Source organism: Aphis gossypii, chromosome X, assembly GCF_020184175.1.
Source record: "Aphis gossypii isolate Hap1 chromosome X, ASM2018417v2, whole genome shotgun sequence".
NCBI classification, from domain to species: domain Eukaryota; kingdom Metazoa; phylum Arthropoda; class Insecta; order Hemiptera; family Aphididae; genus Aphis; species Aphis gossypii.
In genome coordinates this window covers 4,366,065-4,381,829 of record NC_065533.1, presented here as the reverse complement: position 1 = coordinate 4,381,829, position 15,765 = coordinate 4,366,065, and the positions used below count along the sequence as shown (strand labels likewise).

General features: G+C 28.5%; 1 protein-coding gene across 1 annotated transcript; it reads left to right on the top strand.

Moving 5' to 3' along the window:
* The first annotated feature begins 477 nt into the window (after positions 1-477).
* Positions 478-6,493, top strand: LOC114126206 (dynein intermediate chain 2, ciliary-like). Its single transcript, XM_027990098.2, is given in 11 exon segments — positions 478-1,393; positions 1,778-1,979; positions 2,040-2,281; positions 2,284-2,415; positions 2,497-2,776; positions 2,868-3,032; positions 3,439-3,701; positions 3,793-3,970; positions 4,047-4,272; positions 5,854-6,087; positions 6,174-6,493. Coding segments are annotated over 11 exon segments (2,154 nt in total). The 5' UTR covers positions 478-1,297; the 3' UTR covers positions 6,310-6,493.
* Positions 6,494-15,765: the final 9,272 nt, after the last annotated feature.

The window sequence follows — 15,765 nt, the reverse complement described above, 5'->3', positions numbered from 1 at the left end:
TAATCTTTTTTTAAAATAATTTTTTGAATAATGATATATAGCAATCGATAAATATTTTTGTTTGCTCTACACAATTCTTTAGTGTGATGAAAGCAAGAACGGTTTATACATTTTTTGAAATTGATAATTTGAGAAAAAATGCGTTTTCAGTAGGATCTTAATTAGTTGTAGAACTTAAATTGTTCGTATTATTTTAAAAGCATTAAAGAATATGTTTCATTTACTGATTCTAATTTTTAAGTTTATAATTTTTTGTTTAAAATCGTCATTAATTATTTATTCAAATTTTGAATTGTTTATTAAGATATAACAGATGTATTTGTTCTGTTATTATTTAGTATTTTATGTAATTATATTAAAAGTATTATTGTTTTGTTTCACGTTTAATCAAAAATTAGATAATTTCATATTTTTTGATGTTATATTTTAATTGTTTGAGTATATTATTAATTATAGTGAGTACATGTGTATCTAATAATATTTGGTTTTAGACGGTTCATAATTTTTTCTAGGTATTATTTCTGTTTTGAACAATGAATAATTTATTCTTTTTCATTCCTAGGCATTTCACCCTGTTATTATTCATGTAGTCTATTATTTTTTCGTCAAGTAACAATTTTTGTTTTTCAAATTATAAGTTCAGCATACAATATATCTAAAAAAGCTGTGAAATTGAATTATGCCGAATTTTTTTTATCCTAAGTCAGTATTTTATATTGCTGGTTAAATTTGATTCATTTTTATTTTAGTAAGCTAAGGTAGACTTTTCTAAACATCAATGGCAAAAGTAAACGTTTTTTTTTTTTTTGCTTCATCAGGTCAAACATTGATATTTTACTACTGCATAGTTTTTTTTTTTTATGATTCAATATTTTTGAAAATTAAACCTGGAATGTTCCAAGCTTACAAAATGATTTTTATTGTTTTTCAACTTATTTGTGTATATAATATTGAAAAATATTTTAGCCTTGATTCTCCATTAAGGTTAAGGTATATGTAGTAAATAATATTTTATAATTCAGGAACTGCAGCCATTATAATTTAATTTTATTTGTTCAGTTTAGTTATTAGTTGTAGTTTAATTAATTTACTGCTGTCTTATCAAGTGAGTTTTATAGTATTTACCTTATACTCGAGGTGCCACCACTGTGGGAAGTATATTTTGTATATTTTGTACCTATACAATTAGTTACTAAGACAACTATGTTTAGATTTTTATTATTTAATTAATACAGTTTTCTCTAATAATTTTTAATTTGTAAATTATTAATAGTTATCTGTTTTTGTATAAAATAAAATGAAATCATCGAAAAAAAAAGCAAAAGAAACAGCGAAAGTTGTACCATCTGATGATCCAGTTAAACCAGCTGATCAGTTGATTCTAAGTCAAGAAGTAAACTAAAACATATAAATGTGTAAATGTGTATATAGCAAGTAATTAAATGAAATTTAAAAAGTTTGACCAGTTAATAAAGTTTTCAATGACAATGTTGAGTCATAAATGAAAACAATGCATTATTATTTCTCATAAAATTAGTTCTGGTTTTTAGGTAAAAGTATAATCAAAAACTGTTTTTTTTTGTGGTTAAAAGATAAAAAATGTTGTAAAAATTCTCAAAATGTTTCAAGCAATAACTAATATATAATAATAATTAGTTGGAAAACATATTTAATAGTTTCAAAGTACTCAATTAGAGTAATTTCCCCGAATCTTTTATATACTCATAGAATTCTGAAGTCTTATTATAATAAAATAATATAGGTAATTGTATTTTAGGACTTAGATGAAGTTTATGGTAATGGACTTTTTGTTAAAGAACCGCCCACGCCTCATGCTAAGGTAATTTATAGCAATAAACAAAGGACATTTTTGCCAAAAAAAGAAATCACTAATAGTATAAAACTTTTCGAATTGAAAACTACATTATTCCATCGTGAATCAGAGAATGCTATTATGCAAATTGAAAATGAATTATGCAGTAAGGCAATGAATATTAATAAAAAATATGGATTTATTAACTATTTTTTTTATTTTATAGGAAAACCAGAAAATTTAGCCATAGATGATAATGAATCAATAGATGAAAATATAATAGAAGAAGTAGAAGAAGAACAATATATTAAACCATTAGAATTAGACGTAATTGATGAAGAATTATTGTCAGTTGAGGACGTTAATGAAGAGTTCATGGATGAAAACATGGAGATGGGAGAGGAAGGTGAAGAAGAAGACTTAGCAACTGATTTAAAGACCGAATTTGAAGAGGAAGACGATTCACAAAAAAAAAAAAAAAAAAAGAATCTGAAGAGTCATTTTTGAGTTTGCCAGTGACAAAATTATGTACTGTAGTAAAACTTAAAAACAAATTCAATTTTTTTGATAGAATTTCTCAAACTAAAAAAATTCTTATGAGGGTAAAATTAGACAATATTAAGTATTTTATTACTATAATTTTTTATTATATTATTATTTTAAATAATTTTTGTAATCTATAGAATAAAGAAACTCAAACCCCTGTAACTAAAAAATTTGAGTTTGGTGCGTTTGTCTCACTGTGTAATATTTATGACACTTACGAAGTTGATTATGCGATACAAAAGGCAGAAAAAGACAAAGAACTGAGAGAGAAAATGGCCGCACATATGGGAAAGAAAAAAACTAAACCTCGAAAAAAAATTCACATTGAACATGATGAAATCGAATATGAATTGTTGAAGGTTTCTAAGATAGTTGAAAAAATCATCAGTTTAAATGATACGGATGCCATAGCTCAAGGTTAAAGAAGAAATTCTATTTTTTGGAAACCTCACTGTTCATTAATTATAATATTTATCCCATATTTATTACAATACACATTTATCATTAGATTTTCGATATTATGAGGACCCATCAGATCAATTCAGGGACAGAGGAGAAGGCACCTTAATGTTAATGTGGACAATGATATATGAAAAAGAAAAAAAATTAATTGTTACTGATATCGCCTGGAGTCCTGATTATTTTGATATGTTTGGTATAACGCTTAGCATTCGTAAGTAACAAAGTTTGAACTGAGAGAAAATAAACCTCAACTTAATTCAAGATTAAAACAGTGGTTACTGAGTGAAGATGAATACCCAATATGAAATATAAAAACAATATACATTTTTTTAGAATGTGTTAATTTTACAATTAAAAATGTTTTAATGGTCGAATTTTGACCAATGAAATGAAGTATTAGGTAGTCTAGTAATTTTAAAAAGTATTAAATATTTATAAAATAGGTATGCTATATTAAATATTTTAGTATTTTAGCTATATGAGTCTTATTTAACTTAAAGCTAAAATATAGCATACCATACCTAACTAGTAACTACTATATAAATATAAATATTAACGTAAGATGAGTGTTCGTAATTATCCTTATTAACTAGTGATGCAATTTATGATAAATTTAGCGCAGAGTGAATTAACATTTACCGACAATCCAGACATTGGTAATGTGTGTTTGTGGGTTCTAAAGAATTCGTCGTACCCAGATTATGTAGCTCATACACAATCCGGAGCCATGTGTTTAAGTTTTCATCCAGATTTCGGTAACATCCTGGCAGTTGGACTACGTGACGGCAATTTGGGTGTATACAATGTGAGCTTACTAAAAAACGAACCAGAATACTCGACAAGCTTATCGGGTACCAAACTCATGTCTAGCGTAACGCAGGTACCATATGAGTGTTTTATAAATAATTTTTGTTTATTCTATTCACTAGATATAAATGAAAGGTCTATAAAACTTTGATGATGTTGCTTAGGTAGTGTGGTGTAAAAATTTACCTACTGGTGAATTGAATTTCTACTCTGTATCCGAGGATGGTGTGGTCTGTCAATGGATATTGATGCAAAGTGAATTGATGAAAGTCCTTAGAATGTCTCTGGTCATAGATATGTATCCAGAAATCGAGCTTGGCGGTATCAAACAAACTTACTACGGTAATATTATGTACCTATATCTTCATATGTTATAATAGTCTTTTATTTGTTTTTTTCTTATATTACATTTTTGCAGCTAGAGGCACGACGATTACGTTTAATCCAGCAGATCCCGAAGTATACTTAGTTGGTACTGTTGAAGGTTATATATTTAAATGTAATACGGAATGGACTCGTTATGTTCAGAGGTTTAAAGCTCATGAAATGCCGGTAAACCGAATCGATTTCAACAAATTCGATCCAAATATATATCTTACATGTAGTGAAGATTTTGTAGTTAAATTATGGGAAGACAAATCACAGTAAGTAAAATTCTAATATGATTCTAAAATTCAATCGCTGTCAACACGTCATGTCATATTACATACTTTTAATTCGTTTATCGATTAATGACTATATAATTTTGTTACCATGTTTTGTAGTTATGTAGGTAGTAACATACCTGTTTCGACTTATTACCAACACGTTTCAACTATTTTTTGTTTAATGTGTTAGAAATTATTACCATCATAATTAATATTTTATTTTATTAGGAACGTTATCATTAAAAGCGAGTTTCTATACCTACTATTGCCTGTACCAGGTACCTACTATATAAGTTATTTAATTTTTTGGTAACGTTATAATTGACGATAACATTGTAACGCACTTTTAGCATTTTGAGCTTAATTTTTTAGAGTTCTATGCTTGTTTGCTTGTGACGGCTACAAGGAAATGCATACACGAAACATATTTGAAAAGTAAGAACCGTTTCGTCATTACAAAAATTATAACCACAAGAAACAGGTTTTATTAGCACATTTAATTTCCAATAAATTTACTTTAGTTATCCACAAAATTGCCATTCACTTCTAAGCATTTTTCGTACAGCTGTTTTTTAACCTATCTACATAGAAATCCCCGCCTTAAAGCTGAACCAATTGATAACTGGTTCTCGAGTTCCTCGTCGTTCTCAAAACGTTGTTCACCGAGTCTTTGTTTGAAGTGCAAAAAAGATTCTAGGTCAGGATAGTATTGATAGCTATCATTTTTTGGGATGAATAGTGTGTTCTTTTCGTTAATTTTTTGAAATATAATACAATAACTACAGCTGTCATTTGCTGCGAAACGCTCAATAAGCTAAGATGTGTAATCCTAAATTGATGATGTGAGATACTGCCATCCAGTGTAATCTTGCTCTATGATAACGTGTGTCGCCTCTGCTAAAATCAAGGAGAAAATTTGAAATTTTCGTTGAGAACTTTTTGACTACTTATCGTATAGTCTAACTTATCATCTACTTCTTCTCATACAATGGTTCGGTGGACAACGTTTTGAAAACTAGTACAACTTTTAGACTGGTAACTTTTCTATGCAGGTAAGTTAAAAAAAGGTGGTGCAGCGGTATGAAAAATGCTGAGAAGTGAACAGCGATTATGTGGAATACTGAAGGAATATTACTTATTTTTTTATGATTGTAATATTATTTATTGTGACGAAACGGCCCTTATTTTTCGAAGATGTATCGTATGATACCCCGGTAATATCTTTCGTGACCATGGATAAAACTTTTTTTATGATTTATATTATAATAATCTAGCTGCTCGGACGAAGTCTCTTGGATTTAGACAAGTAATTAATTAAAATTTAATTAATATGTAGTTACCATTATAAATTTATCTAGACAAAATAAACTAAGATAAATAAATAATTACAATTAAAATTATTTAATTTATTGTTAGGTTGATAAAACGTTTGTATGTTTCAACAATACACATATCTATTTAATGATGTATGTCTGTATACCTTTGTATGGGTTAAGATTAATTTGTGTTTTTTTTTTTAAATATTGCATTTAAATCTCTGTTATATTTTCCGTACTATTTTCTCTTCGATAATTACAGAGCTCCATTGATAATTTTCGATCTTCAAACGGGATTGACAGATCTGCGTTGGTCGCCGTTCTCTAGTTCAGTATTTGGTATTACCACCGTAGACTGTCGTGTAATTTTCTACGATTTGGACATAAGTACTAAAAAATCTGTTTGTGATCAGCTCATTCACCCCACAGAGAAATATCGACTGGTTCGGTTAGCTTTTGATAAACGAGTACCAATGATTGTGGTTGGAAGTTCGAGGTAGACTTTATATAATTTAATAATTAGGTACATTAGTATCTTTTTAAGAATTGTAACTACACAAGTTTCGCACGTTTTTTTAATAGATGTACTGTTGTTACATATAAATTGTCACCAAATCTTCGTACAATAATGAAATCTCCAAAGAAAGGAGTTCAAATTCCGACAGAAACATTGGAGTTGGAAAAATTACATACAGTATTGAACTCTATCAGAGAATAAATTATTCAATCTATATTTGTTCTGGATCTTGTTTTACAATGACAATAATTTAATAACTCTTTCTATTTTCATATTGTCTACTTCATTAAATAAGCAGGTAAGTATAAACCACTGACCCATCATCACAAAAATAATTTTAAAAAAGCACATCACTTTCACAGACTTATGAAACCGATTTGTAGTAAAATCATAATAATTTATTAGTATTAAAGTGGTTAGCTATTCTAGATTTTATAAGTATTTCAAGACAATTATTTTAAGTTTTTGATTTGCTTAATTTGGAGGGAAAATAGTTATTTAATAATATAATAATGTTTACAATAATTTTTGTTGGTATATACACCTATTGAGTATAAACTTAGTATAGGTATAATAGGTACATAAGCTAATACACTTATAAATTCATATTTAAGTTAAATGAGAACTAAAGCTTTGTGTTCAAGATGAGTGCTTTTCTATGTAGCTTTGATGGTTTGAAAATTAAAATTTTACTGATTTAATCACAAGGCATTTAGTAAATTCATTTAGGTTAAATAGGTTATCAAAATTATCACTTCGAGGAGAATTGGAAATTATAACTTTTATTTTCTTTTTTGTTGAAAATAGTGTTAACATTTGTTTATATTGGTTATTGTTCACTATATTATAAATGTACACTATACGGCTATATGAGTGTATTTGTACCAATGTACATACCAAGAACTCTTATACATATCATCATATTATACTTATCATCAATAACATCAATAGCAGATTAAAAGGTTGATTAAAAATATGCTTAAGAGATATGACTCAGGAGTCAGGACTGTTGTCTATAGACTTCTCGGTTTTTTTTTGCTATTTTTTACATTTGAAAGACAAAGATAACACTTGCGGGTGTAACGCTCTATAAACATTATCGACAATAAGATAGTATTTCTACGTATTAACATGATATAGATAGGTATATATAGCACTGTGTGTTGTCATATTAATAATCGACTACGACAATAATAAATATCTACCTACATAAAAATAATACTGAGTTTTTTAATGAATATTGTACATAAGTTTCAATTGGAAATATTATGTATAAACTTATGTTTAAAAAAAATAGGTAAACGAATAATTTAAATTCAAAATAGAAATGGAAATGTTTCATATAAAGTAATATTGTAAATTTATTAAAGAGACTAGATTTAATTTGTCTATTTACACACATAATTATGATTAAAAATAAGATTTTTCAATTTTTAAAAATCTCAAATAAACTTATTATACATTAAGTAACATTGTATTATTGGTAAATTACATTTTAAGACTCATAGTAATAATTTCAAGTGGGTGAGATAAAAATGAATAAATTATTGACAGGTAAGTAAATAAAATTTATATTAGACCTTTTCATTACCTTTTAACCTTATTCTGGTCAAGTTTACAATCGCCCGCGATACCTACTTACTTATTCTCCCATCCAAAATTTTTCACAATTTAACTTGCACAACTTTGCGCTATAAATTGAAAAAATACATACAGGTAATTATATATTATTTACATAATACAAAAGCATTTATAAATAATAATAATAAAATTAATAGGAAATAATGGTATAGATTAGCGGTTCCCAACCCATGGGTCGGGAGTACTTAGAATTAAAATTCTTTAGAATATTGTATAATAATGGTAACCGCTAATTGAAGGAATTAAAATATTATATTATATACCTATGTATATTTATCACGCAGATTAAGTATTAAAATATTCACAATCATGTTTTTTCTTTATTCATACAAAAGAGAGGAAAGATTATACTCGAAATTCATATGACAACTGACAATAAAGATAACGCTTGTCTGGTTTGATATTTTATAGATTTTACGATACCTATATAACATTTTGGTTTGTATAGAAGTCGCGGAAAAAAAGTGCGCTCCGCACAATGGGAAATATTATTGAAAATAATCGTGATAAAAAACAGTTAATTTTAAATTTCGAATTGGTTTTAGTAATAAAGGACTCATTCGTTGGCGGTGTACAACTAAAAATTGCACAGCAAAAGTTTATACAGATGAAAATAATATGTGTATTAACAATACAGATACACCACAGCACAATCATGGTTGGTGAATATTCTAGCCAAGCTTTGAAGAAGCATGTGTGCTTAATACAGAATGTAAAAGAAAAGCTATTGAAAATGTAAGTACTAGACCAAAAACAATTATTCTCACTGAAATCGCACTAAATAGTAATTCATCAGATATAACCATTAACGATATAAATAGAATCCGAAAGAATATTTATGAAAACCGACGGAAAATTATGCCCCCAAATCCTTCTAATATAGCTGATGCTTATAACGTACTTAATTCAATTGACGTGAAAACAAAACAAAGTGAACATTTTTTATTGGTCAATGACGAAAAAGAAAATATAACAATTTTTAATGACGAAAAAGAAAATATAACAATATTTTCGTGTGAAACAAGTTTTCGATTTTTATCTACAGTTGATAATATTTATATGAACGGAACTTTTGATTATAGTGCTCGGTTTTTTTTACAATTTTTTTCGATTCATGGATATCTTAATGGTTACTGTGTTCCATAAGTTTTTGCTTATTACCAAATGAATGTAAACAAACGTATATTTATGTTTTTCGTGCAATAAGCAAAAAATGGAAAGACTTAGTGTAAAATTTTTCTCCCGCCAATAAAACTGTAGACGTTGAAAGAGCTAAATTAATGCAGTTTCTGAAATGTGAACGCAAACCAATATAATATCAGGATGCCGATTTCACTTGACCCAGTCTTAGTACCGTAAAATACAAGAAATTGGCTTATCAAGTGTGTATAAATACGAGTCATCTGAAATTGGTAAATGGTTACGTAATATACTTGAATTATTATTTATAAATCCGGAAGATGTAAGTGATTGTTTCACCGACGACTTTATGAGCGAGCGTCCGATCGATGAAAGACTACAAAAATTTACTGATTATTTTGTAGAAACATATATTTCTGAAGATTGTATTTATCCCCCAAAACTTTGGGCACTTGTATCTTCAGAACTTACATGCACAACAAAAACGCCTGTTCATTTCATAAACATTTAAAAAATAGCTTTTATCGACATTCATCATCTACTTTACAATGGCTAAATATTTTAATCGATGAAGTCCAAACTGATGTTTATTGCAAAATAAGGAGCGTCAGTGAACTTTTCATCGCGAAATCAAATTTTAAGACTACAAAAAAAAACCAGAATTTAATTGACTTGCAGTATAAAAGGGGAGAAATATGCCGATAATCCATTTGTAAAATCAATAGCGTATAACTATAATAAAAATGTTTGACTGTGATATTGTATTTTATGTCGTAATATTGACTTTTTTTAATATGTTATACAATAGGTATTCTATGTAATTTTAATTTTATGGATCATTTAAATGTGTTTTTGTAAAATCATATATTTAATTAAAAATTGACCACATAATTATTTCTGTTATTTTAAAAATCATTACCAAGGGGTTACCAAAATATAGAAACTGAAATTTGTGGCGGCGGTAAAAGGAATATATATTTTTGTATTGGTGGTAAACGGAAAGGTCGATTTTGGCGGAAAAGTAGATCACCCTAGGTGTGCTATAAGTAAACCTCAAAGATTCGAAGATTTTTTTACAAAATTGGTGGTCCCGGGTCCGCACAACTAAAAAGGTTGGGAACCGCTGGTATAGGTACCTAAGAAATGAGATAAAATAAACATATCATAGAAAGACGAATGCCTGATTTGAACAACAGATCGTTTTTTGTACCTTTAAGATAGCTTACCTTACCTTTATATTATTAGCTGTGTGTGGTTCCAAGAAAAACGTATTAATGATCACAAGACACCAGTGGAATATCTAGAGTGATATTTGGGGCGTCAAATTATACCTATCTATTTATGCAAAAAATATATTATTATATGTTTAAAATGTCTACAATACCTATATATATACTTGCCATCTTCTATAGTATAGCATATTATAGTTATATTTTGTATATTTTAATATTATTATAATGAATATTGATTTTCATGGAAAGTGAAAAACCTTATAAGTTATAGTCGTTATCGAACCGTTGTCGTGTGCACACGTTTATACATAATCTAGTTGTATCGTCGCTTATCTTTGTTCCTAATATTAATAATGGTTTCGTGTGTTGTCTGTGCGATTACTTTAAAACGAGGTGAAATCGGGTCGATTACCTGTTTATCGTGTAATGGTATTTTTCACATGCAGTGCGTTAAAATTAATCAAGATGATATTGACTATTTAAATTCTATAAAAAAAAATTGGTCATGCTCAAACTGCACAAAAAAACCAGGAAAAGATTCTAAATCAGACACCCAATCTGACAATATTTCCTCACCTGATGTTAAGTTGATCTTAAAACAGTTAAACCTCTTAAAATTTGAACAATCTAAACTGATAAATCTCGTTAACAAACAAACTGCGAAATTAGACGCGTTTGAACAAAAATTCACCGAAGTTTTTTCCCAATTAGCCACAATCAAAGATGACAATATTCTTCTCCATAATAATTTAAATAGTTTAACAGCTCGACTTGAGGCCATTGAACTTAACCGCTCCATTCCAGATGAAGACTCATTCTCGGACTTCGTTGACCGCCAAGCCCGCTCTAAAAACGTAATTTTGTTTAATGTTCCTGACGCGCCCGATGATTCCAATAACTCGGACTCCTCAACAGTCGATCTTATTTTTACTAAACTCGCTTTGGACATTAAACCGATCACAATTCAGAGACTCGGAAAATTTGACGGTAAGATTCGCCCTTTGAAAATTTCCCTAGCTTCCGCCTCTGATGTTTTCAAGACCTTGGGTTCTTCGAGAAAACTTAAATCAGATCAAATTTTCAATGCGGTTAGAATAACAAGCGACAAGACTCCCAAACAACGTTTGTATTTTCAAAATCTGCGTAAAGAATTAGATAAGAGACGTTCGGATGGTGAGTCAAATCTAACAATAAAATACGTCAAGGGCATTCCATCAATTGTTAATTCCGCGGTCCAAAAAAACTAATAAGTTTTACCGAATTCCAACTTTACTATCAAAATGTTAGAAGTCTAGTGTCAAAATTAAATACTCTTACTCCACTTTTATGTACTTCTGGTCTGGATATCATCGCTTTCACGGAAACCTGGCTCTATCCATCTATATCTACGTCTGAACTCAACTTCTCTAATTACACAGTTTTTCGCTGTGATAGATCTTCACTCAACAGCTCAAGTGGTCGTGGTGGTGGTGTATTAATTGCAGTTAAATCAACCTTAATTTGTAAAGTCTTAAATGTTTCTGTTAAAAGTGTTGAACATGTATTTGTGTTAATTAATTTAGGTCCTAATATTTTGATTCTAGGTTGCGTTTATATTCCTCCTCTCTCTCCTCTAACATCTTATGAACAATTTTTTAAAGCAGTCAATGAACTTTTTATTTCAAACCCGAGAGCTAAATTTGTCTTGTTAGGTGATTTTAATCTCCCCTCTTTAAATTGGTCTCTTTATTCGTTGCCAATAATATGTAATTCTCCAATTGATTCTCATTTTATTAGTATGTTATCACAGTTTAATTTTAATCAATTTAATTTATTACGAAATAACAATAACGTTACTCTAGATTTAGTCTTATCTAATATCCACCTATCTGTCTCTAATGAACCTGATCCATTGTTACCTATTGATAAACACCACCCAGCACTTAATATCACGTTGAAATATGAACAATTTAATATCTTATCGACTACTTATGATATAATTTACGATTTTAAAAATTGTGATTATGTCAAAATCGTTAAATACATTGGCGACTCACTTAATATCATTAACCCTATCTCCTCCGATGTTAACGGCGTAGTTGATCGTCTCTATATGATCTTGCATGATTCTATAAATATTTTTGTTCCTAAAAGACGTATATATAATAATACTTACCCTATTTGGTATTCAAATTCTTTGAAATCGCTATTAAAAGAGAAAAAAATCTGTCACCTCGTCTATAAACAATACAATAATATCTCTGACTATATTACTTTTTCTAATTTAAGAGCTAAATGTAAAAGGCTCGCTAAGTCTGATTATAAAAATTATATAAATAATGTTCAACACTCTATAAAAAATAATCCAAAATATTTTTGGTCTTTTATTAAAAATGTTACCAATAATAATGCACTTCCTAAATCTTTATCTTTAGATACAACGGTAGTTAATAATGGTACTGATATTGTTAATGTTTTTGCTAAATATTTTTCAGATTCCTATAATTCTAATATACAACAGCCACCTAATTCTTCTTCTCTAAATATTAATAAAATTAATTTGAATTCCGATATAAATCTAAATTCTATCTCCTTCACTGAATTAGATGTCCTTAATTTAATATCTAATATCAAACTTAACTCTAATGTAGGCCCGGATGGTATACCCTCTATATTCCTCTATAACTGTAGATTTATCTTAACTCCAATATTAACAAATATCTTTAAGTTATCTCTCAAAAAAGGTATATTCCCTTCTATTTGGAAAACTTCTTTTATTTCTCCAATTTTAAAAAAAGGTGACCCTTCATTAATTTCGAACTATCGCCCTATCTCTAAGTTATCTATTATCCCGAAATTATTTTCACAGTTAGTCTCCTCAAAATTGTCAAGCTACTGTTCTTCCTTACTATCAAATCATCAATATGGATTTACTCCCAAGCGATCTTCCTGTAATAATTTAGCTGTGGTAAAAAACATAATCCTTAATTCTTTTAAATTAAATGCGCAAACTGATATTATTTATACCGATTTTTCTAAGGCATTTGACCAGGTAAATCATGCTATTCTTATTAAAAAATTACAAATATTTGGTTTTTCAGGTTCTCTACTAAATTGGTTTCAATCATTCTTATCTGGTCGGCACCAAATCGTTAAATATTTAAATTTTACCTCTACACAGTTTAATATACCATCTGGTGTTCCTCAAGGTGACCACTTGTCAACTCTTCTTTTTAATATATTCATAAATGATCTTCCTAATGTCATCACTAATTCTAATATTCTTCTATTTGCCGATGACGCAAAATTAGTAAAAATTATTAAATCAGAACAAGACGCTTTAAATTTGCAATTAGACATTAATAACCTTATTTTATGGTGTGATGAGAATAATCTATTTTTAAATATACAAAAATGTAAATTTATGAAATTTTACCTAACTAATAATCCCGTTAACTCTCAGTACTCAATTTCTGGCACAAATGTCGAGCATGTTAATCAATTTAAAGATTTGGGTATAATTTTTGATAGTAAATTAAATTTTTCTCTACATACTGAAATGATTAAAAATAAAGCTTTTCGTAACTTAGGGTTTATTAAACGTACTTGTGCTGCATTTTCAGATCCTATTCCCCTAAAAATCCTCTACTTCTCTCTTGTCCGTTCTAATTTAGAGTACTGCCCCCTTATCTGGATAAATAGTACGTCGAAACAGGCTCTTACGCTGGAATCTGTCCAAAATAATTTTTTACGTTTTATCTCTTTTAAATTTAACATAAACAGACCTGTCCACGGCTCATATAATAATGTTTTAAATTTTCTTAATATTTCTCTACTCTCTGACCGTCGTACACTCTTACTCTCTAAATTTTTACAAAAACTAATTTTAGGTTTAATAGATTGTCCTGAAATTCTCTCTTTAATCCGTTTTAAAATTAATTACCTTAATACTAGAGATCCAAAACCCTTTTATCCACTTTTTTCAACAAAAAATTATATCTTGAACTCTCCTGCTAACCTTCTTATGACTGCAGGTAATACTTTTGTCTTTGATTATATTTAAATAATAACTTCTATACTTTATTTGTATTCTATTTCTAATTTAGCTTTATTATTATTATTATTTTTTTTTTTTCTCTAATTTTAAGTAGAAACTATTAACTATTGTTTTACGTATTAATGTGTTTTTAACTCACAATGTAATATTATTATGTTTTAGGACTCGCGTCCGTTTATATAAATAAATAAATAAATAAATAAATATTTTAATATAAAATTCCGAGCAAATCTAAACTGGGCCCGCGATAACCTCTTTTGTTGTTAACTCGGCCTGATAATTTTAACTTAAAATAAAGATATATTGGGGAGTGAATATGTTAAACACATTAGGTACTTTTTAATTTTTTTTTTAAAAAAAAAAATGAATTTTACTTAAATGGTTTGCATTGAATACTCAAATGAAATCCAATATTGAAACTTATTATACAATTTTCATTTATAATACGAAGTTCTTTCTATGAAAATGAAAATAAAATAGAATAATTTTTGGATAATAATGAGAAATGCCTCTTCGTGGTATTCTCTGGGTAATACAAAATATTTACCAAAAATATTATAAGAAAATTATGAAAATCTTAGCATAATATTTTTCCACGGGTCGAGTACTCAACTTGTTACAATATCCCAAAATTCCTACATCCCCATACGAAGATAGTGACTTCCTACCGGGGGTATTCCCGCGTTGAAGTCGGTAAATAACGTTCCCCCAAAAAGGTGATAGTCAATAGTCATATACTATGTAAATTGCGGCCCCTGTATTTTTAAAACATACGTAAATTGCGTTCCGGTTATATTTGAAATGTACCTACGTAAATTGCTGCCGGTGATACTCCGATTTAAAGATATAAGTATTAATATTATCTTTAATATTGATCGATGCGATCCTCCGATGTGTTGCACAGTTAAAACGTGTAAGTGTTTGTATTCCCGCTTAACAATAGTGACAGTAGATCCACACCGACCCCACCCATTGTAATCGAAACAGGCTTTGACCGGTCCAAAATGTACGTGTACGAACTACGAGTATAATTGAGAATAGAAGACCCCTCTTCCGTATGGCCGACTAGTCTCATTATGCGATAATTACAATGAAAATGTAATAATACACAGACATCCGTTTCCGTTCGTGCCTTTCGTATCCGTACCATATCCGTATAAAGGGATTTTCAAATTCAGGCGGTCGATAAAGAAAACTGCACACTTCATTGATTCTCGCTGTATCGATGTATCATTGAAAACTTCATATATTTTAGTGTTTTTTCATAGTACAATAATCTAAATATCAAGTATTATTAAAATAAAAATCAACGAAAACGCATTTAATTGTGATTTGTAGTGAACTAGTGAGTAGTGATTAGTTGGTATGCGGAACGACATAAAAATGTAAAACTACACAAAAATGGTGTAAAGGGATGAATATTATAATTTTTTTAGTAACTTAACTGAATCATAGTAAGTATATACAAATCTGTATACGTGTGCCATTCTAACAAAACTAAAAATTAATTTTTCATATTTTTTTATTAATTTATTTTTTATAGGTATTTATATATTAATTTTTAATTTCAATAATATAAATTATAAATTATACTAAAAATATATTTAT